The sequence below is a fragment of the Lepidochelys kempii genome, chromosome 7 (assembly GCF_965140265.1).
Source record: "Lepidochelys kempii isolate rLepKem1 chromosome 7, rLepKem1.hap2, whole genome shotgun sequence".
Classification (NCBI taxonomy): Eukaryota; Metazoa; Chordata; order Testudines; family Cheloniidae; genus Lepidochelys; species Lepidochelys kempii.
Genome location: NC_133262.1, coordinates 88649370 through 88673674, shown reverse-complemented (window position 1 = coordinate 88673674; position 24305 = coordinate 88649370). Strand labels below are relative to the sequence as shown.

General features: G+C 44.4%; 1 protein-coding gene across 11 annotated transcripts in view; it reads right to left on the bottom strand.

Annotated features, from left to right (window-relative positions):
* The window catches only part of PCDH15 (protocadherin related 15), a 1355521-nt gene that overhangs the window by 440273 nt on the left and 890943 nt on the right, over positions 1–24305 (bottom strand). For all 11 annotated transcript variants that reach the window (XM_073353680.1, XM_073353679.1, XM_073353682.1 and 8 more), the window contains one exon: positions 22855–22974. In XM_073353680.1, the coding sequence (XP_073209781.1) occupies positions 22855–22974 (120 nt within the window). The remainder of the gene's footprint in view (positions 1–22854; positions 22975–24305) is intronic.

Below are 24305 nucleotides of genomic sequence, written 5' to 3'. Positions count from 1 at the left end.
AGGCGGGGCAGGGTAGGCGTTTAGGGAGTTGGAAGGTAAAGAGACAAGCAATGGTGAAACACCCTGGGTTAGCAATTGGGACAGATGGATGGCTAGAGCAGTTAGTTAGGATAGTTCATGTACACTGACGCTGAACGAAAAGTGTGTAATTAAAAAAGGCACTAACAGTGGCTGGTTATGGTTAGGGGAAGTTGATATTATTGTAATAGAGTATTATTACTATATTGTTTAAAAATATGACAAGCAATAGGCCAAACTCTGGTCCAGCTAGCAAGGCATGATGTGGTAACAAGAGGAGTCCAAGCTACCTCTTTATGCCCTTGGACTGGCTATCTGTATCACAAGTAGCAGCCCTGGAAGATAAGCAGGCTTGACAAAGTCACGATGTTCCATTCCCACTGCAGAGGATGAAAGGGAATGGGACAGAAGGAGCCAACCGGTTGAAGCTTTGGCTAGACCCAATGCAGTACTGTCCCCCTGAAGCAGCAAGGGAACTTGAAGGGAGATTGTAACTTTCAGCTACCTTGGGATAGTACAGCAGTATACTTGCTTGAGGCTCGGGGCAAAGCCATGATTCAGCCTAATAGTAGTGCTACTACTACTACTACTAATAATGATAAATGGAACTAACAAGAGATGTGTCAATCAGCACCCTGATCATTTTGCTTGCATACTGTCAGGGTTCCCTCCCCACTCTGAACTCTCGGGTGCAGATGTGGGGACCCTCATGAAAGACCCCCTAAGCTTATTTCTACCAGCTTAGGTTAAAAACTCTCCAAAGCACAAATTCTCCCTTGTACCTTGGATTAGGTAATGCTGCCACCACCAAGTGATTTAGAAAAACTCAGAGAGAGGACCACTTGGAGTTCCTAGTCCCCGCTAATATCCCCCCAAGCCCCACACCACCTTTCCTGGGGAGGCTTGAGAATAAACAAAATGAGCATGGACCAACCTTGGCTTTTTTTTTAGGATACTAAAAAAGAACCCAATCAGATTCTAAAAGAAACAGAACTTTATTAGAAAGAAAAAAGGTAAAAGAAGCACCTCTGTAAAATTAGAATGGAAGACAATCTTACAGGGCAATCGGATTCAAAAACACTGAGGATTTCCCTCTGGGCCAAACTTTAAAGTTACAAAAAGAAAACCAGGAATACACCTTCCTCTAAGCACAGAGAAAATCACAAGCCAAAACAAAAATAAGCTGACGCATTCCCTTGCTAGTACTTACTAATTCTAATGGAGTTGGATTGCTTGCTTCCTTGATCTGTATCCGGCAAGCACACAGAACAGACAGACCAAAACCTTCTCCTCCTCCCCCCACTCCAGCCCAGGTGCCAGCCAGGTTACCTGAGCTTCTTAACCCTTCACAGGTAAAAGGATTTTGTGCCGCTGGCCAGGAGGGATTTTATAGTACTGTATACAGGAAGGTTGTTACCCTTCCCTTTATATTTATGACACGCCCCCCAAATCTCAGATAGTGTTGGACAGCTGGTTCCACACTGGCTATGATTTCTTCCTGGAGCTCTAGGAGAAAACAGAGTTAATAAGACACATGTACCTTTAGATATACTACTGACTACAATAAAACTAACAATATTTTCCTCTTTTCACGGATGATTTTAACCAGTTGATTGACAGTGCATCAGCCGCCTTGTTAGAAGCTCTGAAATGTACTGAATTTCAAAATCAAAATCTTGGAGAGCTAAACTCCACGGAAGAAGTTTTTTGTTATTGTCCTTGATGGTATGAAGCCACTGCAGCACAGCATGGTCGTAGCTTTCCCAGTGTGTACACAATGGCATAGTATTCCTTTTTGCTGATTGACCAGTGGCTTTCTCTCTCAGACAGTTTCTTGCTGAGAAACACAACAGGATGGAATTCTTGATCTGGTCCTTCTTGCATTAAAACTGCTCCCACACCATGCTCAGATGCATCTGTGGTTACTAGGAACGGTTTCTTAAAGTCTGGGGCTCTTAGGACAGGGTCAGACATGAGTGTCGCTTTAAGCTGATTAAAGGCCTTCTGACACTTTTCAGTCCACTGGACTGCATTTGGCTGTTTCTTTTTGGTTAGGACTGTCAGTGGGGCGACGATTTGGCTGTATTGCTGTACAAATTGCCTGTAATATGTGGCCAGGCCTAAGAAGGATTGGACCTGTTTTTCTGATTTTGGGACAGGCCACTTTTGGATAGCATCCACTTTGGCCTGTAGTGGTTGATAGTTCCTTGACCCACCTAGTGTCCAAGGTAAGTCACTCTGTTTAGGCCTATTTGACACTTTTTAGCCTTAATAGTTAGTCCTGCCTCCCTTATGCACTCAAAGACTTTTTATAGATGCTCCAGGTGTTCTGCCCATGAATCAGAAAAGATGGCCATATCGTCAAGGTAGGCGACTGCATATTCTCCCAATCCTGCTAGGAGACCATCTACAAGTTTTTGGAAGGTGACAGGTGCATTTCGCAGCCCGAAAGGGAGCATATTGTATTCATACAGCCCTACATGGGTGATGAAGGCTGACCTTTCCTTGGTGGATTCATCCAGCGGTACCTCCCAGTACCCCTTGGTTAAGTCTAAGGTAGAGATGAACTGGCACATCCCAGTTTCTCCAATAGCTCATCTGTGTATGGCATTAGATAGTTGTCTGGGTGAGTCACAGCATTTAGCTTACGGTAGTCCACACAAAAGTGTCTTTCCCCATCTGGTTTGGGAACTAGAACCACTGGAGATGCCCATGCACTGTCAGAGGAGCGGATTACACCCATCTGTAGCATGTCCTGGATCTCCCGTTCTATAGCAGTTTTGGCTTGAGAAGACACCCGGTAAGGTTGGGCTCTAATTGGGCGAGCATTACCTGTGTCGATGGAGTGGTATGCCCGTTCGGTCCATCCTGGGGTGGCTGAAAACATCGGCATGAAGCTGGCTCACAGCTCCTTGATCCGCTGTCGCTGCATACACCCAAGGGTCATTGAGAGGTTCACCTCTTCCATGCCACCGTCACTTTTTCCTTCGTAGTAGACACCTTCAGGCCACTCAGAGTCATCTCCTCCCTGGGCTGTAAACTGACAAACCTTTAATTCTCTGGAATAAAAGGGCTTTAGAGAATTAACATGGTACACCTTAGGCTTTAGGTTTGAGGTGGGGGATGCTTTGAGATAGTTAACAGCTCCCAGGCACTCTTGGACCATGAATGGCCCTTCCCATGATGCTTCCATCTAATGGGCCTGGAGCGCCTTCAAGACCATGACCTGGTCCTCTACTTTGAAGGAATGCTCTCTGGCATGTTTATCATTCCAGGCTTTTTGTTCTTCCTGAGCATCTTTTAGGTTTTCTCTAGCAAGGGCTAAAGAGGTTCATAGGGTGTTTTGTAGGTTGGCTACAAAGTCCAGAATGTTAGTTCCTGATGAAGGTGTAAATCCCTCCCATTGCTGCTTCACCAACTGTAATGGCACCTTAACCTCACGGCCATACACAAGTTCAAATGGTGAAAACCCTAAACTGGGATGTGGTACAGCTCTGTAGGCAAACAGCAACTGCTGCAACACTAGGTCCCAACCATTGGAGTGCTCATTTATGAATTTACGTATCATGGTCCCCAAAGTTCCATTAAACTTCTCCACCAGGCCATTCACTTGATAGTGGTAAGGAGTTGCAACCAAGTGATTCACACCATGAGCTTTCCAAACGCTTTCCATGGTTCCTGACAGGAAATTAGTTCCCGAATCTGTCAGAATGTCAGCGTGCCAACCTACCCTGGCAAAAATGTCTGCTAGTGCCTGGCACACACTTTTAGCCCTGGTATTGCTTAGAGCTATTGCTTCCGGTCACTGCGTGGCAAAATCCATGAAAGTCAGTATGTACTGCTTTCCTCTGGGTGTCTTTTTCAGAAAAGGACCCAGAATATCCACAGCTACTCGCTGAAATGGAACCTGAATTATGGGGAGTGGCTGGAGAGGGACTTTGACCTGGTCTTGAGGTTTTCCCACTCTTTGGCATACCTCACAAGGACATAGGCAGAAACATCCTTGCCCATTCCCTGCCAGTGGAAGGACTTCCCCAAATTTCGGTCTTTGGTTCTGTTCACCCCAGCATGGCCACTAGGATGATTGTGGGCTAAGCTCAAGAGCTTTACCCGGTACTTAGTTGGAACTACCAACTGTCTTTTAAGATCCCAGTCTTCCTGGTGTCCACCAGAAAGAGTTTCCTTGTATAAAAGTCCTCTTTCTACAACAAACCTGGATCGATTAGAAGAGCTGAGAGGTGGTGGGTTGCTCCGTGCTGCTGTCCAAGCTCTCTGGAGGGTTTCATCTGCTTCATGTTCGGCCTGGAACTGTTCCCTTGATGCTGGAGACATCAGTTCCTCATTAGATTGTGGACTCGGGCTTGGTCCCTCTGGAAGCAATGTAGGGGATGGGGCTGTTTCTATTCACTGTGAACCACTCTCCGCTGGTGCACTATGTTGAGTTTCAGGCTCCAGTTGAGCCTCTTGCACAGGTTTAGCTGCTGTTGCCAGTGTGGGCTCAGTGGTGCCGCCTGGTGTTGGGGTTGCAAATGCTGGATTCAGTGCTGGCAATGGTTATGGTGCTGGTTGCTGCACTGGTTCAAGTTCTGGGAATGGCTGTGTCTGGGTTTCTGTGACTGGATCCACTACTGCTGTCACAGACGTTGGCATGGGGTCCAGTTCCACCACCTCAGTCTGAGTCTCTGGTAACACAGACTGGGCCCTTGTAGAAGGCTCAGGAACGGAGCTAGTTGTGAAGATTTGCTCAGCCTGGCTGCGGGTGACCATCCCCACCCTCTTGGCTAGTTTCATGTGGTTGGCCAAGTCTTCCCCCAGCAGCATGGGAACGGGATAATCACCAAAGACTGCAAAAGTCCACATTCCTGACCAGACCTTGTACTGGACAGGCAACTTGGCTGTGGGCAAGTTTAAAGAGTTTGACATGAAGGGTTGAATTGCCAGTTGGGCCTCTGGGTTGATGAATTTGGGGTCCACTAAGGACTGGTGGATAGCTGACACTTGTGCTCCAGTGTCCCTTCACACAACAACCTTCTTTCCGCCCACACTCATGGTTTCCCTTCGCTCTGAGCATATCTGGGAGACATCTGGGCCTGGGGACCTTTGATGTGATTGTGGTGTAATGAACTGCAATCTGTTGGGGTTCTTGGGGCAGTGGACCTTTACATGCCCCACCTCATTACATTTAAAACATCACCCAGCTGACTGGTCACAGAGGTGAGATTGGTTGTTGGAGACTGGTGTGGCGGGGCGATAAGGTGTGTGGAGTTTTCCTTGGGATATAGGTGGAGCCTTGGGTGGCCTCCGGTGATAGGATTTTTTTTCGTGTTGCCCCTTCTGATATTCACTCCAACTGCTACCAGTTTTTTTTTTTTTTCTTTTCTGCCACCTCCAGAAATTTGGCTCCAATCTCCCCTGCCTCCATTACAGTTTTGGGCTTCCCATCTAGGATGTACCTTTCTATTTCCTCAGGAACACCCTCTAAGAACTACTCCATTTGCATTGGGAAGGGCAACTCTTCAAGAGATTTAACACTTGGCTCCTGATATCCAAGCATCCCAATTTTTCACAATGTGGTAGGTGTGCTGGGTAAATGACATGTCTAGTTTTCACCTTAGGGCTCTGAACCACTGACGGGCCTGCTTGGGTATTAGCTCCATTTGAATCCTGGCCCTGTCTTTAAAAAGTTTGTAGCTGTGCATGGATGCCTTAGGCATTTCAGCTGCCACCTCTGCTAAGGGTCCACTGAGCTGCGGCCTCAGCTCCACAATATACTGATCTGTAGAGATGCTGTACCCAAGGCAGGCTCTTTCAAAATTTTCTGAGAAGGCCTCTGTATCATCGCCTACCTTGTAGGTGGGAAATTTCCTTGAGTGGGGAGCGGTACCCAGAGAAGGATTGGTAGGGTTAGCTGGTAAATTCAGCTTAGCCTTTTCCAGTTCTAAGCACTTCAGCGCTAACTCCGTCTCCAAGTGGTGCTTCTCCATCTCCACCTCCAAGCGTTTTGACTCTTTCCTCTGCTTCCAACTCCAAGTGTTTTAAGGCTGTCATGTTCTTTTTGTCTCTCTTCAGCTTCAAAATTAGCTAATTCTAGTTTCTGTTGGACCGTGTTTTTTGCCATCCTAGCTTACCCGAGAGAGAAAAAGAAAAAGAAAAAAAACTGCTTGTGAATTTCCTGGCTGTAGCTAACACCTTTGTTAAAAAAAAAAAAACAAAAAACCCGAACACCTTTGCCTCCAGACAAAGAGAGAGTAAAGGAAAAATAAAACCCAAAAAACTCCAGCTGTTCTCTGCCCCTGCTTTCCCCAAGCAGCTAAAAGAAGAAAAAAAAACTCCTCAGGTTTGTGCTTCTGGTTCAAAATGACCCCACCACTCTGCCACCATGTCAGGGTTCCCTCCCCACTCTGAACTCAGACGTGGAGACCCACATGAAAGACCCCCTAAGCTTATTTCTACCAGCTTAGGTTAAAAACTCCCTAAGGCACAAATTCTCCCTTGTACCTTGGATTAGGTAACGCTGCCACCATCAAGTGATTTAGACAAACTCAGAGAGAGGACCACTTGGAGTTCCTACTCCCTGCTTATATCCCCCCAAGTCCGCACTCCCCCTTTCCTGGGGAGGCTTGAGAATAAACAAGATGAGCATAGACCAACCTTGGCTTTTTTTTAGGACACTAAAAAAGAACACAATCAGATTCTAAAAGAAACAGAACTTTATTAGAAAGAATCAAGGTAAAAGAAAAAACAAACAACAAAGTTTTAGTACTAACTATGTAATTCTCAGGGTTTTTTCACTTGGAATATGCATTTATTTTTGCTGTTACTTTCAGAACTCAAAATTTAATGGTCTGCAGTTGAATTGGAAGGTTTTTCATGGGGTCTAAAATGTAGCATAATACTTACAGATAAATGGCTTCAACAGTCTGAAAGCGACAGACGGTGCTTTCCTGTGTGTTTTGTTTTTGTATACTGTCCACAATTAATGTTCTTGACACAAAAATCAGACATAAGATGTATTTTTCAGAGAAATTATTACCCATTTTTCCTATTTCTATTCTCTAAAAAATTATAGGGATTCTAATATATTACAAAATGAATAGAGCCTGCCTGTGGGCAAATGCTTCAAAATTGCTGTGGCCTACTGAACTCCACTCTAGAAATCAGCATCCCATGAATGCTGCTTTAATCTTTTCACCATCTTTTTGAGCTGAAGTAGAAGCTAATGGAAACCACACATTGCATCCTTAGTCCACCTTTGAGACTGCTGTAAAGAACAAATGAGCAGACATGCTTTTCATCAGGTTATAGCATTTACAATACAGAAAATATAAATTAACATCTATATTTTTACAGAGCAGGAGGGAATCTATGGAATATCCACATACATTATCACTCTGACTTTACTAACGACAGAGCAGTGTATCTAGTAGAGCAGACTATTGTTATCTCTAATTAATACTTCTCCTTCAACAATGATCAACATGGGCTACTTCAGGGGATGGTGAACCTAACCAGTTGTGCAGTGTTGGTGTTGGCACAGGGTGGATTATTTTCTTATTCCCATCACATGACTGGTGGATAAGAAGCTGCTATGTAAAAATCTAAGAATATTGATCTGAAATAATTTTATGACCTGGCCAGTGAGAACTATATAGCAAATGAGTTATTAGTTATTGAATTATTAGTCTTTCCTGCATAAATGTACTGGTCTAGATAAGTATGGGGTTTTTGAAAAATACAAGTGGAAAGACGAAGTGGAGAGGAAGGTAGTAACCCTGACCCTGGTACTAGCACCTGCTGCAGCTGTGATGCACAAGCATAGAATGCTGTCCTGGGATGAGAGACAGCCACGAAGAGGGCAGCTCAAGATGAGGAAGAAGCTCATAATCCACCCACGGGGGGCAGCTGGAAAAAGCTCTTAGAGAATGAGGAGGGAAGGAGAAGGATCTAGATGCTGAGCTAGTGGATGAATTGGAGCTAGGGTAGGAGGTGAGAGGATAAAATTAAAGAAGAGGAGACAAAAAGCAGGAGACTGGGAAGGGACAAGGAGGAAAGGTTTCAGATCAGGAGAAGCAGAAAAAAATAGAACTGGGTATGCGAGCAAACACTATTACAGAAAGGAAGTAGAGGGAAATAAAATCTCCAGATGTAGCAGAGAGAGAGAGAGAGAGAATATGAATCAAGGAAAAAATATAACTGGTGAAAAAGAGAATTAATCAAAAAACTGTTAGATTAAAACAGATCCTAAGAGTAGTAAACAAGAAGCTCAAACACAAAGGACCTACAGTAAGTGAAAAGAGAGAAAATGTGTATTTGAACACCTACTGACACAATACAATTCAAAGGTGCCTAATGGACAAGTGAGGACCACTAGGTTAAAAACAAACAAACAACCATTTGTGGATTGCAGAGATATGTTTGTAGAAGATTATAATTAAGAGATGCTTCCTCATAAGGGATAGTATTATGAAGACAGGAATTGGGAGATGTGTCCTGGAGGCGGGGGTTGGAAACACTGCATGGTTGTGTGAAGCAGTTCACCAGAGAAGCTCTCCAGTTTGTTTTTAATAAAGTTTTATTCCTTTCTCATTCACTGGTTTGTGTTTAATGAACCCCAAGATCATTACATGGTGTCAGAAGTGCTGAATGAGAAGGAAACTGTAGTCATTTTGAAGTTAACTCCTGTGTTTGCAACTGAAAGCAGAGACAAAGGGAGGCACCAGAGAAGCATGTGGAGTGTCAGGCACAGCTGCTTTTGCATGCATTTGGTGAGCACAACAGTAGCTTGACTAGCTAAAGAAGGGGGGAAAAAACAGGAACAGATGTGTTGCAACCTCCATCCAGTCTGAAATTGTCAGGCAATGTCGCAGAGAACTGGAAAACATTCAGACAGAGATTTAAATTGTATTTAGCAACCTCAGAGAAAAGGAGAAAAATGATAAAGGGAAATCATTATTTTTTTTCCATGTTGTTGGGGAGGAAGCACTGAATATTTACAACAACTTTAAGTTTGAAGAAGGTGAAAGCATGAAATAAAATACTGACTAAATTTGAGGAGCATTGCATGCCAAAAAGGAATGAAACCTTTGAGAGAGAGATTTTACCTTCATGCAAAAAAACTGATGACACCATAGAGCAATATGTCTCAGAATTAAGGAAAGTCAGTAAAACCTGTGACTTCGGTGAACTGATAGAGTCTCTGGTCAGAGAAAGAATCATTTGTGGCATTAAAGAATGTATTAGGAGAGAGACTGCTCTGTGAAGGAGATTTAACTTTAGAAAAAAGGTCTCTAAATATGCAAGGCAGCAGAAACTGTGAAAGCATAAGGCAAAGAGCTGAATTCATCAGAATGGGTTATGTAAGTACTAAGTACAAAAGAATATAGCCAGAATTGATCAAATCAAAGAGTGGAACCACTCACTATTAAAACCATGGCTGGGTAAAGACGGGGTACGGTCATGTGGAAGCTGTGGATCACAGCATGGCCCCAAACAGTGTGTTGCCTTTGGAAAACTCTGTCATAGATGTGGGAAAAATAATCATTTTACAAAATGCTGCAGATCCCAAATGCAGAAAAGTCAAGTGTATTCAGTTAAACACAACCTGGTTGAGGAGTTTTTCATTGACATACTGGGAACAAGCAAGTTTGATAAGAGGGACTGGATACTGCCTATGACAGTGAATGGAAAAATTATTCCTCCGAAACTGGACACAGGAGCTCAGGTTACTATTCTGTCTGAAGAAAAAAAAAAGATCATGAAAGACTAAAAATAAGACCCAAACTGGGACCAACATCAATAAAAGTAACGGGATATTCTGGAACAAATATACCAGTGAAGGGGAGGTGCATTGCTAGCAACAACCATAAAAACACCGTGTACAGCTCGCTTTCGCTGTAGTGCCAAAGGAGATGACACCAATTGGAGGCCTAGCTGCATGTGAAAAAGTCAATCTGATAAAACGGGTGCCCTCACTACAAGATCATATTGAACCTGGCTATGAGGCACTCTTTCGGGAACATCATTACCTGTTTCAAGGGTTGGGTTGCTTGCAGGGTGCACATATAATCTGGATAAACAAGCAGGTCCCTCTAGTTATCTGTCCATACAGAAAGGCCATTTGCACTTCATGATAAACTCAAGGCTGAGCTTGCAAGGATGGAAGCAATGCAAGTAATGCAAAAAATTGAGTGAGCTCCCTTGTCATTGTGGAGAAAAGTAATGGCTAGCTACACATATGCTTAGATCCCAGAGACCTCAACAAGGCTATAAAAAGAGAACATTTCAAACTACCAACCAGAGAAGCAATGTCTCAACTTGAAAATGGCTCAATATTACAGTAAATTGGATACAGTTTATGGTTTTTGGCAGCTTAAATTAATTGAAGAAAGTTCAAAAATGTGTACATTTAATACCCCATTTGGAAGATACAGATTCTTATGCTTACCCTTCAGCATAGCTTCACACTAGAAGTGTACCACAAAACCATACATATGAACATATTAATAGTGTTGATACCTCAATGGATGACTTCATCATCTTGGGCTCAACAAAAGGGAAGCATGATTGTAGAATTCAGGAAGTCCTGGACACAACTAGAGATGAAAAACTCAGCTAAATAGGGAGAAATGGGTTTTAGGGGTTACAGAACTGACTTTTATTGGGACATTATTTCCAACAAAGGCGTAAAACCTGATAAGAGGAAGATTTCAGCCACTGAAATGATGCCACATCCCCAGTCAAAGAAAGATGTCCAATGGCTCCTGGGAATTGTTAATTATCTTGAAAAATGCATACCTAATCTACCTACCCAAGCAGTGGCTTTGAGAAAACACCTAGAGAATAAAAATGAATGGTATCGGGATGCAGAACAGGAGGAATCCTGGGAAGGTTTAAAATTACAGATACAAGAACTAGTGTTGAAGTTCTATGCACCAGGAAAACCAATTAAAATTTCAGCAGATGCTTTACCATCTGAGTTAGGTGCAGTGATTTTACAGAAGCATGAGGACTATTGGCAACTACTGGCATATGCATCCAAATAATTGACTGAGGCAGAAAGCAGGTACGCACAGATTGAGAAGGAGATTTTAGGAATATTGTTTGCCTGTGAGAGATTCAATCAGTATATTTATGGACAGACAGTGGAAGCTGAAACGGACCACCAGGCCCTGATGACGTTATTTAGCAAACTGCTAAAAGATTGTGCCTTCACAATTCAAACAATAACGATAAAGCTGCAAAAGTATGTTTTGATTGTGATCTACACACCCATAAAATTCATGTTCACTGCCTATGCATTTTTTAGAGCAGTGGCTGCCACAAAACCATAGAAGACTTTAGAGACAGAGATGCAAGCCTATGCCTATTATTGTAAAGGCAATTCCCATCGCTAACAGGAAACTGCAACAAATAAGAGAGGAAATGGAGAAAGATGAATCATTGGGAATCTTTAATGAAGTGATAATTAAAGGGTTTCCTAAAGAAATGAGCAGTCATTGTTCAACTATAAGAGGCTACTGGAACTTGAGACATGAATTTACTGTGATAGATGGGGTGATTTTCAAAGGAGATAAGACTGTAATTCCAATGAGCCTCCAAAAAAAAAAAAGTAATAGAAGATCCACAAGGATCATTTAGGAATTGTGAAGTGCAAACAACGATCATGAGAGGTGCTGTATTGGCCGTGGATCAATTACAACAGAAGTGGGCAAACTATGGCCCGCGGGACTGTCCTGCCTGGCCCTTGAGCTCCCGGCCGGGGAGGGAAGTGTGGCTGGCTGCGGCGGGGCTGCGAGTTCCCTCTACTCAGAGCTGCATGGTAAGGGGGTGAGGGTGGGAGATGGATAAGGGGGAGTGGGTCCTGGGGGAGGGCAGTTAGGGGACAGGGAGCAGTTGGATAGGCATGGGAGTCCCGGGGGGGGGCCTGTCAGGGGGCAGGGGCGTGGATAGGGGTTGGGGAGGGTTGATTGGGGTCCTGGGGGCCCATCAGGGGGTTGAGGTGTGGCTAGGGGTCGGGTGGGGAGTCAGGGAGCGGGAGGGTTAGTTAGGGGGTGGGGTCCCAGGAGGGGGTGGTCAGGGGACAAGAAGCGGGGTGGGGGGTTGGATGGGTCAGAGGTTCTGAGGGGGGCAGTCAGGGGCTGGGAAGTGGGAGGGGGCAGATGGGGGCAGGGTCCAGGCTGTTTGGGGAGGCCCAGCCTTCCCTACCTGGCCCTCCATACAGTTTTGCCCCCTGATGTGGCCCTCGGGGCCAAAAAGTTTGCCCACCCCTGCATTACAACATTACTAATGTGGTAAAACTGCTTTTCATGGTTGAAATACAAGCCATACCAACAGGCAGAACCACTAAGATCTCATCCAGTTCTATGAAAGCCTTATGAGAAGGCAGGCACTGATTTATTTACCTGGTAATCAAAGGACTATTATTCTCTGTATCCAGAGAACTGCACACTGCACAGTACTAATAGTAAGTCAGTGATACCTGGCATGAAGGGAATCTTCTCCAGGCATGGAATTCCAGATGAAGGTTTTAGCCATAATGGGCTGCAATTTTCTAGTGCAGATTTTAGTCAATATGCCATAGATTTCAATTTTCATCACAAAACATTAAGTCCAAATTACTGCCAATCAAACGGACTTGTGGAAAGGTCTATACAGACCGTAAAGAACCTTATGAAAAAAAACTTTTGACAGTGGGAGTGATTTGTATAAAGTGTTACTGATTTACCAAAGTACATCCCTGAAGAATGGCTGTTAATAGGAAGAAGGATCACATCTAATTTTCCAGTTACAGATAACTTGCTGAACAATGAAACCATATGGAAGATAAAATACAATCAAAAGTGGACACCGAAATATTATTTTGACTAAAGGGACCATGATCTCCCATCTCTTAATCCAGGTGATAGTGTGCTCGAGGAATCACACCTCTAAGACTTGGGGCCAAAGGGCTACTATTAAAGAACATCTGAATCCAATAGACCAGACAAACCATGGGGACACAGTTAGATGTAATAAAAGGGATCTATGAATAATCACAGAAAGTTTGAACACAGTGATAGTAGATGTGGACTCTGGCATTTTGGACTGATCCTTCATCAACATAAAAAAGAGAAAGTGCCAAGGAACAAGAGAACAACTCAGACTCTAATGAAAAGTTGATACTGAGAAGATCAGAGCAGGAGATTAAACATCCTGAAAGACTCATAGAGACTTGCTAACCTGCCTGGAGAAGAGGGATTTGAGGAAAATGAGTGGTAAAGACTCACTCAAGAGTGATGTGCTGGTAACCTTTCCTCTCCAGGCAGTTGACACATTGGGTTTTTGGAAATATACTACATGGGTTGAAAATTTAATGCATGTGTTATTAGATAGTTATTAGCTATTTATATATATCTATAAAAGAGTTAATTTGTTTTGCTTTAAGAGGGAAGATGCAGAGAGATGTTTGTAGAAGATTATAATTTAGAGACACTCCCTCATAAGGGACAATATTATGAACATAGGAATTGGGAAATGTGCCCTGGAGTGGTTGGGAACACTGCATGGCTGTGTGCAACAGTTCAGAATGCTCTTCAGTTTGTTTTATTACTTTCTCATTCCCTGGTTTGTTATTTAATGAACCCCAAGATTGTTACATGGATAAACTCTATAAAAAGAGGTACAGCCACAGAAATATCAAATCTGAGGAGTAATTCAAGCCAAAGAGAAGCAAAGAACAGGACAGCAACAGTGGAGCTGGCCTTACACCCTTTCTTCCTGAAGTGACATGGTATACTGTTGAGTAATCTCTTGTTCTTTTAACAATGCATTTGGTATAATCTGTACAGAGCAAGGAAGAGTAGCATGTACAAGCTTACAAAAGTTAATACGTTGGTAACTTATAGTTTATTACTATAGGTATTAAGTACTTGGTAGATTCTACATTATTTATCCTCCAGGGTATAATTTTTAGATATTTTTCCTCATAATGTTCTAAAAATTTAAAATTATCCCATTTTTCTTGTATTGCCTCTGCCTCTCCTCACAGTTAGCAGTGCCTAGGCTAGCTGGGTCACTGTAGCAACACAAAGGCTCTAGATAAGCAGTCTCCCAGGAAACTTGGGGGGCAATTCCAAGACAATGGCTGAGTTATCAGCAGTGAAGATGACTTCCAGGTTCCTGCCTAAAGTTAAATAGTGATTTTGCAAAATCTGGGAACACAAAGATCAAATAGAAACTAAACAGTTAAAAACAGTCTCTGGAGAGCGAGAGAGGATAGGCGCAAGTGAACTGTTCCTACAAAGAACAGTCTGACAAGGAAGAGAAAGACAGATCCTGAGGGAGTGCCTGAAAGTAATTGCAGCTTTCCCTGGTTTCCAGGGACTGTATGTCCCAGGGAAAGATAAACATGCATATAGACACTCTATTGTCTTAAGATCTGTTTTGTTTGAAATTCTTTATTTAGAACCAAACAATACCCATCAGAAAGTCATCAAGTAGAGTATCTCTGATCATAGCTCTTGGAGGGAACAAAACTGCAGATATTGAACCTAAGTTAGGCCTGCTGAGGTAATTATGGTTAACACTTGAGGACTACAATCCAAGATCCAATTTGAGAGTGGTAGAATCATGTGATTCCACCCTGAGGGAGACACTGGCTTGAGGCCTGAGAGAGGGAAGAAACCAGACGTGGAGTTAGTCCAGTAATTGTGATTATGATAGCAGATTTTCCCCTGAAACAGAATTCTCCATCCTTTTCCTCCATGGTGCTCTACTTTTAGACTAAAATAATATTTAGAGATCTACCATGCAACCTAAGTTTGTGCAAGATGATGGCTCCTTACTAAATACACTGAGTAACATAGCTAGTCAGGAATTTTCTAATTGTTCTTTGGCAAGAAAATGCCTATTTGTCAAAACAAACTTTTTGCAGGAGATTTTGTCAGGAAAGAATGTGGTGTGGGTCTTGCTGTCTACCCCAGTTGTTTAGGTATTTGCCTGGAATATGGAAGATCCACAATCATGTACCTGCTCTGCCTGATTTGAAGCAAGGACTTGAACCTGGGTCTCCCACACCGAGACAAGCACCCTAAAATTAGGCTACAAAGTCAGTGCGTCTCTTTCTCACTCTCTCCTGTTGGAGCTGTTCCAGTTTGTATAAATAATTACATATTTATTCAATGAGTATTCACTGGGCCAGAGGTAGATTCTGGGTCCTGGTGGTTAGCGCACTTGCCTGGGATGTAGGAGACCCAGGTTCAAGTCTTTGCTCCAAATCAGGCAGAGCAGGTTTCTTTTACAATACAATCATCAAGCTTTCAGTCACCAAATAGTAGCAGTACGTTGAGCAGACATCTTCACTGAACTATACCCAATGGCAGATTTTTTTTCAAGATGATTGATTAATTAATTGCAATACAATGGACTGCTGACAGCTCTGAGTTATACTTATTAGATTTTGGCCACATTGTTGTGGGATCCTTCCAAACAGAGCACACATACGATCAAAGAAACTAAAATACATTGCAGGTAAAATGGAGTCATATGGAGAAAGATCTTTTAAAATCTTAAACACAAAGCATCCTTCCCCATATTACTGTGGTGCATTATATTCCAGGAGACACGTATAACAACAATTTTGTTTTTAAAGTAACTTTTTACACAGTGATTCAATGCAAAAAGTGCAAGGCATTGGAAAAACAAGCCCTCATGTGATAGAAAGACCTTTCAGCAATAATTCGTACAATGTACTAATGTGCTATAACAGCAACTTTCTCCTTTTATTATTTTTTCCTTCAAGGTAAAATAATGATCACCATGGGGGAAGTAGATGAAAATGTTTACCATGTGTAAAAATCACTTAATTTATTAATATTTTCAGTGGGATAATTTTGCACCATTTTCTTGAAGGAAAAAAAACGTATTCCCATAGAAGTACTGTAGTGCAATATCGTTATCTTGAAAGTGCAACTTACAAATGTAGAATTATTATTTTTTACATAATTGCACTCAGAAACAAAACAATGTAAAACGTTAGAGCTTACAAGTCGAAGCATGAAAGGGCACGAATGTTTAGCATATCCTGCACATAAATACCGTGCAATGCTGGCTACAACCGTGCCAAGTGAACACATGTTCTCACTTTCAGGTGACATTATAAATAAGACACAGGCAGCATTATCTTCTGTAAATGTAAACAAACTTGTTTGTCTTAGTAATTGGCAGAACAAGAAGTGGGGCTGAGTGGACTTTTATGAGGTGAATTGAAAAACACCACTTCTTTTATTTATCTTTTTGATAGTGCAAATATTTGTAATAAAAATAATAATATAAAGTGAGCACTGTATACTTTGTATTCTGTGTTGTAATTGAAATCAATATTTGAAAATGTAGAAAAACGTCCAAAAATATTTATAATAAATTTAAATTAGTATTCTATTATTAACAGTGTGATTAAAACTGTGATTAATCATGACTTTTTAAAAATTTAATTTGTTTTGTATTAATCGCATGCATTAACTGTGATTAATTGAGAGCCCAAATTTAAACAATATGAAGAAGTTAGAGAAAGGGATTTGCAAATATCAGAATACTCCAGATCAGCTTTTACTGAAAGAAGAGGACCAGATCCTGATCCTAGATATGGCCCCTTTGCAGGGCTTCAATAGATGCAAAGGGGTAAGGAGTGCTCTAAATTACAGCTGTGATGTAACACCCCCTAAAAATATTATTATGCCAGCTGGAAATTGGAGTGCAGTGAGGCAATCTCTTTATAACAAGGAGCCAAAAGAAGATGGTCCTAGTCATTTTCCCACCCACAGTGAAAAATCTTTCTGGCCTTCCCCACCCTCCACATCAAAGCAAACAAATGCTGGTACATTAATTTAGCATTTCCTGAAAGATGATGAATGGACAATGTCCTACCCCCAACCCCCAGAACTTGCCGTGCTCAGAGCTGTCTAGGCTGGCTCTATGCCAGCTAGCTCGCACACCAGTCGAATCCTCATGTCTGTTTAATGCACTTTTACAAACCCTTTGTAAGGAAGAACAAAAATTACACTTAAAGCACATAGTTATAGGAATCATGGGGCTGATAATGGAAGAGACACTATGCTTTAAGTAAACAGGGGAAAGGGAAAAAGAGCTTAGTAGTACTTGATAATAGCACAAATACAACTACTTTTAAGATCCAGTTTGCTGTAAATCAGTGGACTTGCTCTTCCTTGATACTAGTGTAACAGAGCAGAACTGCATCAGGGTGTTTAAAATGAAGTTGCAAAAGGAAACAAAAATAATTTTCTTCTGAGAATTTGAAACATCAAAGTAGAGCATTAAATCATGAACGCATGCTCTCAAATGGACTGCAGGCTGTATTCAATAAGATTATCTGCCATCATCTCGCAGTGTGGGGTAGCGGACTAAAATTGGATTATCAGGACTAATACTTTGATTCACAACTAAGAAACAATTTTAAATGTTCTTTTTTTATTCCCCACCAGAATAAATTAATTTTGGGGAGGCGTCTTTAAAAGGAAAATTGATAAAATTACTTACAGTACACCCTAATATTTTTTTCTATCAACACAATTATATTTAGGTTTATGTGAGACGAGGCAAGGCCAGATGGCTACAGTGAAGTAATCCTGTTGGGATCCAGGAGGTGAGCGGGCTTCTGCCTGCCCACTACTAAAGGACCTCCCCACAGCCTAAGGGGATGATCCACAGGTCCGGATTCCAAATAAATATGGGGGAAAACTAATGATAAAACAGGAATGGGAGTGAGATCACGGGGCAAAACAAAGGGAACCAGACAGGGACACAGAGCAGAGAACCCTGGACAGCGCTCACTGCCCTCAAAGGTGTCAAAGGACCCAGCGGATGTTGCCCAGAGGAACTCTGCCCGGATGTATGAACGGACTGAGGAGTGTAAATAGGCCCAACAGTTGCAGGAAACCCCATCGGCCAACCTCCTCTCCCTGGTTTTGTAGATGACCATTTTGGCCAGGGCTAGGAGGAGGTTGACAAGGAGGTACCGCGACTTTGTGGGGCCATGGATATGGAGTGCGTATCTGAACAGGTGAGGGGAAAAGTGCAACCAAAAAGTAAGAACAGATCTAAAAGGAGCCGGAACAGGGGCTGCAAACTGGCGCACACCAGGTACATGTGAGCCAGGGTCTACCTCATGCCACAAAAGGGGTAGGTGTCCAGGAGGGGAGTGAACTACGCCAAGTACATGCCCATGCTCACGGCTCCATGAAGGAGCCACCAGCTGATGTCCCTGGCGGGACCAGGATGGAACATAGGCTGGCCCAACGGGGCTCCTCACCCTCCAGAGGTGGCAAGAGGTCCCGACACTTTGTGTCAGGGTGGACACGAGGGTGAGGGCATGAAGAGTGTGGAGCACAAGTGTGCACAGATGTTTTCTTGGTGCGGTCTGGAACTGAACCGGCTGCAAGTCGTGCAGCCAGTTCACGATAAAGGGGTGGTGTTAGGATATAGATATTCAGGCCTGTCGGTAAAGGCCCGTACTCGAAGAATTTAGGTGTATTCTTATCACTTGGCTAGTTATAGACGTATAAAAGAAAATCAAAATTACTGTCTGCTGGTGTAAGGTCCTTCTCTTACTGTGACTGAGGCCCTGTTCTTAGGCTAAGGCCTTTGGATAAGCAGCAGAGGCAGCCATAAGCTGGGAAGCGACCGGTCACATCCTCACATTCCAAACTAGTCACATTGAAATAAGGTGCTATTGGGCTGTTAGGAATACAATCCTGTCCTGATAGTGCCTATCACCGCCAGAGAAAGGGAAGTGCCTAGAAAATGTAAAAGGAAACTTAGTTTGATAGCATCCTGTCTGGCAAGAACTCACTTATCAATAGCTGGGATGTGAAATCTTCACTTCTGTATTGTTTTGTCACTATAGTTCCCACTTTGCTATTGTTTGTCTGTATAATCTCTGTCTGGTTTTGTGATTGTTCCTGTCTGCTGTATAATTAATTTTGCTGGGTGTAAACTAATTAAGGTGGTGGGATATAATTGGTTACATAATCATGTTACAATACGTTAGGATTGATTAGTTAAATTTCAGGAAAATGATTGGCTAAGGTATATCTAAGCAGAACTCAAGTTTTACTATATAGTCTGCAGTCAATCAGGAAGGGGGTGGGTGTGTGGGTAGGGGAAATGGGAACAGGGAAAGGGGGTAAGGAAATTGGAATCATGTTTGGCTAAGGGCAGGAAATGGGAACAGGGACACAGGTAAGGCTCTGTGGTGTCAGAGCTGGGAAGGGGGACACTAAGGAAGGAAACGGGAATCATTCTTGCTGGAAGTTCACCCCAATAAACATCGAATTGTTTGCACCTTTGGACTTCGGGTATTGTTGCTCTCTGTTCATGCGAGAAGGACCAGGGAAGTAAGTGGGTGAAGGAAAAAGCCCCCTAACAGGTGGGATGGCCAGGTAGGTCCACGGGACAGGGGCCCGATGAAAAGGTCTGGAGGGCCTGGGGTGTGGGTGGACGGGGCATGCCCTCTCGTAGGACCCAATCGAGGAAAACGCGAGCAGTGGGCGGTAAAGCGGCCCTGACTTCCTGAAGTACGCACTAGGGCGTATCAGGCCTGGAGAGCCCCATGCGCTGAGTGAGTGCTTCAGGGGATCCAGCTGGTCTCCGATTCTGGTGACTTCTGCCAGGATCAACCTCTGGCGCACCGAGGGGGACTCCGCCACCTGCACATGGAGCTGGGGGTTGTGTAGCAGGGGCTCCACGAGGAGATCCACCCTCTCGGCAGCCGAAACCAGTTTCCAGGTCCGGAGGAGGTCCTGGTAGAAGGGGTCTTTGTAGCCCAGCGGGAGAGGGCTAACAACAGAGAGGGGTTTCCCCAGGGCAGAGAGGGTGGGTACCAGGGCAGCACTGGGAAGGAAGGGAGGGACAGAGGTCAGGACCAGTCGGATGCCCAGTTCTTCCAGCAGCTCCAAGGGGATGAACACCCCCCCCCCAAGCCCTTTACTACCGCCTTCTGGGCGACGGCCTCCAGCGCCAGGAAGACAACTACCTTCCTGTACATTTTGGAGGCCACCACGATGGCCATGGGCCCCACCACCCTCACCAATGCCTGCACGTAGGTCTCCAACGCCCGTCCACGTAGGGACGAGGCGGGCACCAGGAGGCAACGGACACCGTGATTTCTGGTCAAGGTAGGGAAGGGGACCCGGCCACCAGAGATGGAAGCGGAGGTGGTCACCAGGGGAGGTGACATAGCGGCGGGTGGGGGGGCGAGAGAGGGGCACCTGCAGAGCTGGTGGAGGGAGCAAAGGGGAGGGATGCCACAGCCGCTGGTGGGGCTGCAGAAGAGGGGGCAGCACCTACTGTGGAGGGCTTTGCCTTTTTGGCAGGGTCCTTACCATTCTTTTTTCCCTGGCCTTTCCCGCTGGCTGGGGCCCCCCCCCCGAGTCGGAGGGGGCAACGGACATGGCAGCAATGGAGTCTATCTCTGTACGCACCACTGCCGGTACCACAGCGGGGGCGGTAGCAGGTGGTTTGGCAGTGGCGGTCGATGTGGGAGCCACAGGGGACGATGGGGGGGCAGATGGAGGAGGGGCAGTGGGGGCTGCTTGAGGGTTCCCACCCACCTTATCCCCCACCATAACAAGCGCAGATGGAGGACAAACACCGGAGGGAGGGTATCAAAGGGGAAAACAGGGTGACCACTCCTCCCCGCTAGGCTGCAGGCAGGGGAGGAGGGCACCGGGAGGGGAGGGCTGGATGGTGGGGCTATCAAGGACTTGGGGAGGTTCAGTCACCAAAACAGGATGGGATTCTGGCTCCTCTAGCTACACTAGGGGAGGGGGAGGTTATAATAGCATTGGAGGAGTGCAGTGACACAGGGGTTCAAACAAAAAAGGGGAGGGGCACAAGCACATGGGAAGGGGGCATGGGCGCATGAAACAAGGGGCTCATCAGGGCAGGGGACCCCAGCAAGGGGCGGGGGGGACAACCAAGCTGGAGGTAGGACAAGGAAACCAAGGGGCTAGCTTCAGAGGCTGGGTGGGACAAACAACACTGCAGAGGGAAAAGCGTGGGGCACGGAAACAAACTGAAGCTGCTGAGGGGCTGGGGCAAAAGAGGGGGGCAAAGGGCTACAAAGGGAAAGGGAGAAACTGCTGCAGGAAAAGGGGGGTGTCAGTCCAAGGGGGAGGCACTTGTGCCCACGTGTGCTTGCAAAAAAAGTCAATGGTTGCTGGCTGCTGCTTCAGGTCCAAATAGTGGAAACAGGGTGTGGCAAGCCAAGCAAGCAGCTGACTCCTTGAGGCAGGAGCTGAGGCAGATGGTAAGCAGCCAGTGGGGGTGATGGAGGGGGCAGCAATGGTGGTGGTGGGGACTATGGGGGGACACAGATGGACCAGGGGCAGGCTCCACACCACACCCCCTGTGTTCCCACAAACACAGTCAAGACCACCACCACAAGAGCACAGATTGAAAGTTACTCAGTCCTTGAAGGCCCCCTCCACAGTGGTCTGCAGAGGCTCTGCATGCTCCCCCAGCAGAAGATGGTCCCCTTCTTCCTCCTCCTCAAGGCTCCAGCAGCTCCCAGGCAGCAACAGGAGCTCCAGCAGGCAGTCTGGTGGCCAGGCAGGAAGGACCTCTCACAGATGGTGATGGTGTCCACAGCAACAGCCCCTCACTCCCCCCCTCTGCGGAGTGGGCCAGCTGCTCCCCTCAAGGGGCTGCAGCAGGAACAGCAACAACTGGGAAGGGGGGGGGGGTCCAGCATCCAGGTAGCAGGGGGGTTGTCTGGCCCAGCCAGGGGAGTAGCTGGAGCAGGAGCAGAGCTGAGAGCCTAGGGCCTAGCAGCAGCAACAGCAGCCTCCCACCTCCCTCCAAATGAGAGGACTATAGTAAAGTAATGGGAGACAGAGATAGTAGCCACAGGCTAAACAAATCCCTGTTACCAGAATAAGCAAATGGCAGCTGCTCCAGGTCAATTAAAACACCTGGGGCCAAATAAGATCTTTCCAGAAGGCAGGGAGGACAGCTAGGTTGATTGGGACACCTGAATCCAAGCAGGGGCTGGCTGAAATTAGTTGAAAGCCTCCCAGTTAGGCAGGTGGGTGTGCATGTCAGGAGCTGTAGGAAGAAGTTATGCTGTTAGAGGGGCTGAGCAGTATACACCATATCAGCCACAAGGAAGGAGGCCCTGAGGTAAGGGTGAAGTGGAGCCTGAGGAAGTGGGGACTGCTGTAGGGAAGTAGCCCAAGGAATTGTATGCGTCCTGTTTCTAAAAATTCAGCTACCATAGCTGATACTATTAGGGTCCCTGGGCTGGTGCCTGGAGTAGAGGGTGGGCCCGGGCTTCTCCCTTTACCCCCGATGAATCACTGAGACTAGGAGACAACAGAGACGGCAAGGGAGGATAGCTTCTCCTCGCCTCCCTCGCTGACTTATGATGAAAATGGCTCAGTAGGCTGTGACCCTTGACTCTAGAGAGAGAAGGACTACGTGGAAGGTCACAGTGAGCCTCTGAGCGAAATCCACCAGGAAATGTGGGACCCACAGAGACAAGGACAGAGCTTTGTCACAATTTTATTATTTATATATTCATCTATCGATAGATAGATGAATTAAATTACTCATTGTGGATTGAAAATGTATGACAAATAAGAGTGACCACTGTGAGTTAAGCAACTGCCAGGGAGGGTTACTAACTAAATGACCCAAAATAAGAAAAAATTATTAATGGTCTTTACTGTAAGAGACAGATAGCAGGAAAGGTAAACTAAGCTCTCTTTTTAAAAAAAAAAAAAAAAAAAGAACATACATGCTAGTTTTGTACAGTGGGCGTGTGCTGAAAAGAACTTCACTTACCGGGTCATTAGGATTGTACTGGATGACATACTCTATCTGGCCATTGGGACCATCGTCTATGTCCATGGCACCACTGTTCCCAGAGAATCCTGTGAAGATTGTGGTTCCAACTGGCGTTAACTACAACAAAAACAAAAAGAATATACATACTTCAAAAACACTTGGAAACTACTGAAAAAAATGAGAGAGAGAGAGGCTGCTATTCCCTCTCTCACAACATTTTGTGCCTAACAGTTCAAAGAAAATATGGGGATAAGTTATAGGCCCAATACTTCCAGTCTCTGGTTTAGATCATGTTATTTCCCTGAAAGAGGATTAAAACCATAGATGGGGTTGACTTAGATAACTTCCATGCATCAATACAGTAATCTCTTTGTTGACATACTTTTGAGTTAAGGGCCAACAAGCTTTGGAAAGAAAGAGAAAAGAAGAAAGGATAAGAGAGGACAAAAGAGAAAATAAACAATTGCCTCCCTCTTCAGATTGGGGAAGCGTAAACAAAGATGACAATTAAAAAAATTAAATATCAATTTATTGTACAATGCATTTCATGAAAATGTTGAAAGTACAATGCAAGATAAATGATATATATGCACGTAAAACAGAATATTTATAGCTTTAATAAACATATATAAGAAAAAAGATTTTAATACTCTAAACAGATATTCTGAAACTCAACAGAGTTCTTGCTACTGTGGTACAAAAGCAATGACAATGTTTCACCATGTTTTGCTAGGGACAATTTTATACCCCATACATTGGTTTTGAAAATACTGTTTTCCAACAGTAGTTGAGCAGTTAGGGTGAATTCCTGGCCCTGTTGAAGTCAATTGCAGAACTCCCATTGAGTTCAGTGGAGTCAGAATGTCATCCTTAATGTTCGGAGTTAGACATACTAGAAACAAAACCAAAATAAATAAACCAAACCCCTAATTTGGGCTGTAAATAGAAACAGAATATTATTTCTGATTAGAAATTAATCACCACTAACTGCATTATTGGACCAATTCCTGCTCTCTTGCAAAACTCTAGAAAACAGGATATGTCCAGAGGATACCACCTGGAGTCAGGGGAACAGAATTCCCTGTTCAGGAAAGAGAGCATCAGAGCGGCACTCTAGCTCACCGTTAGCTGTAGTAGTAGCGAGTGCCCCAACACGCTCATTAGATGGAGTTTTAGTCACTGTTTCACCGCCACAACTCCCCAGCCATGCTGCTGTTAAGACAAAGCTGAGGGGCCAGAAAGTAATTCTCCTCGGAACATAGGGCCCAACACAATGACAGTTTTATTGCTTTTCAGACTTTGCATGCAAGCAAAAAGAGGAAAGGATTTGTCCCACAGAGTTTATTAAAAAATAAACATTTCTGTAATAAATGCAGAATATAATAGCCACATTACATAGTTAACATCACACAACAATAATTAATATCTTCCAACTTGCATTGTTTCTC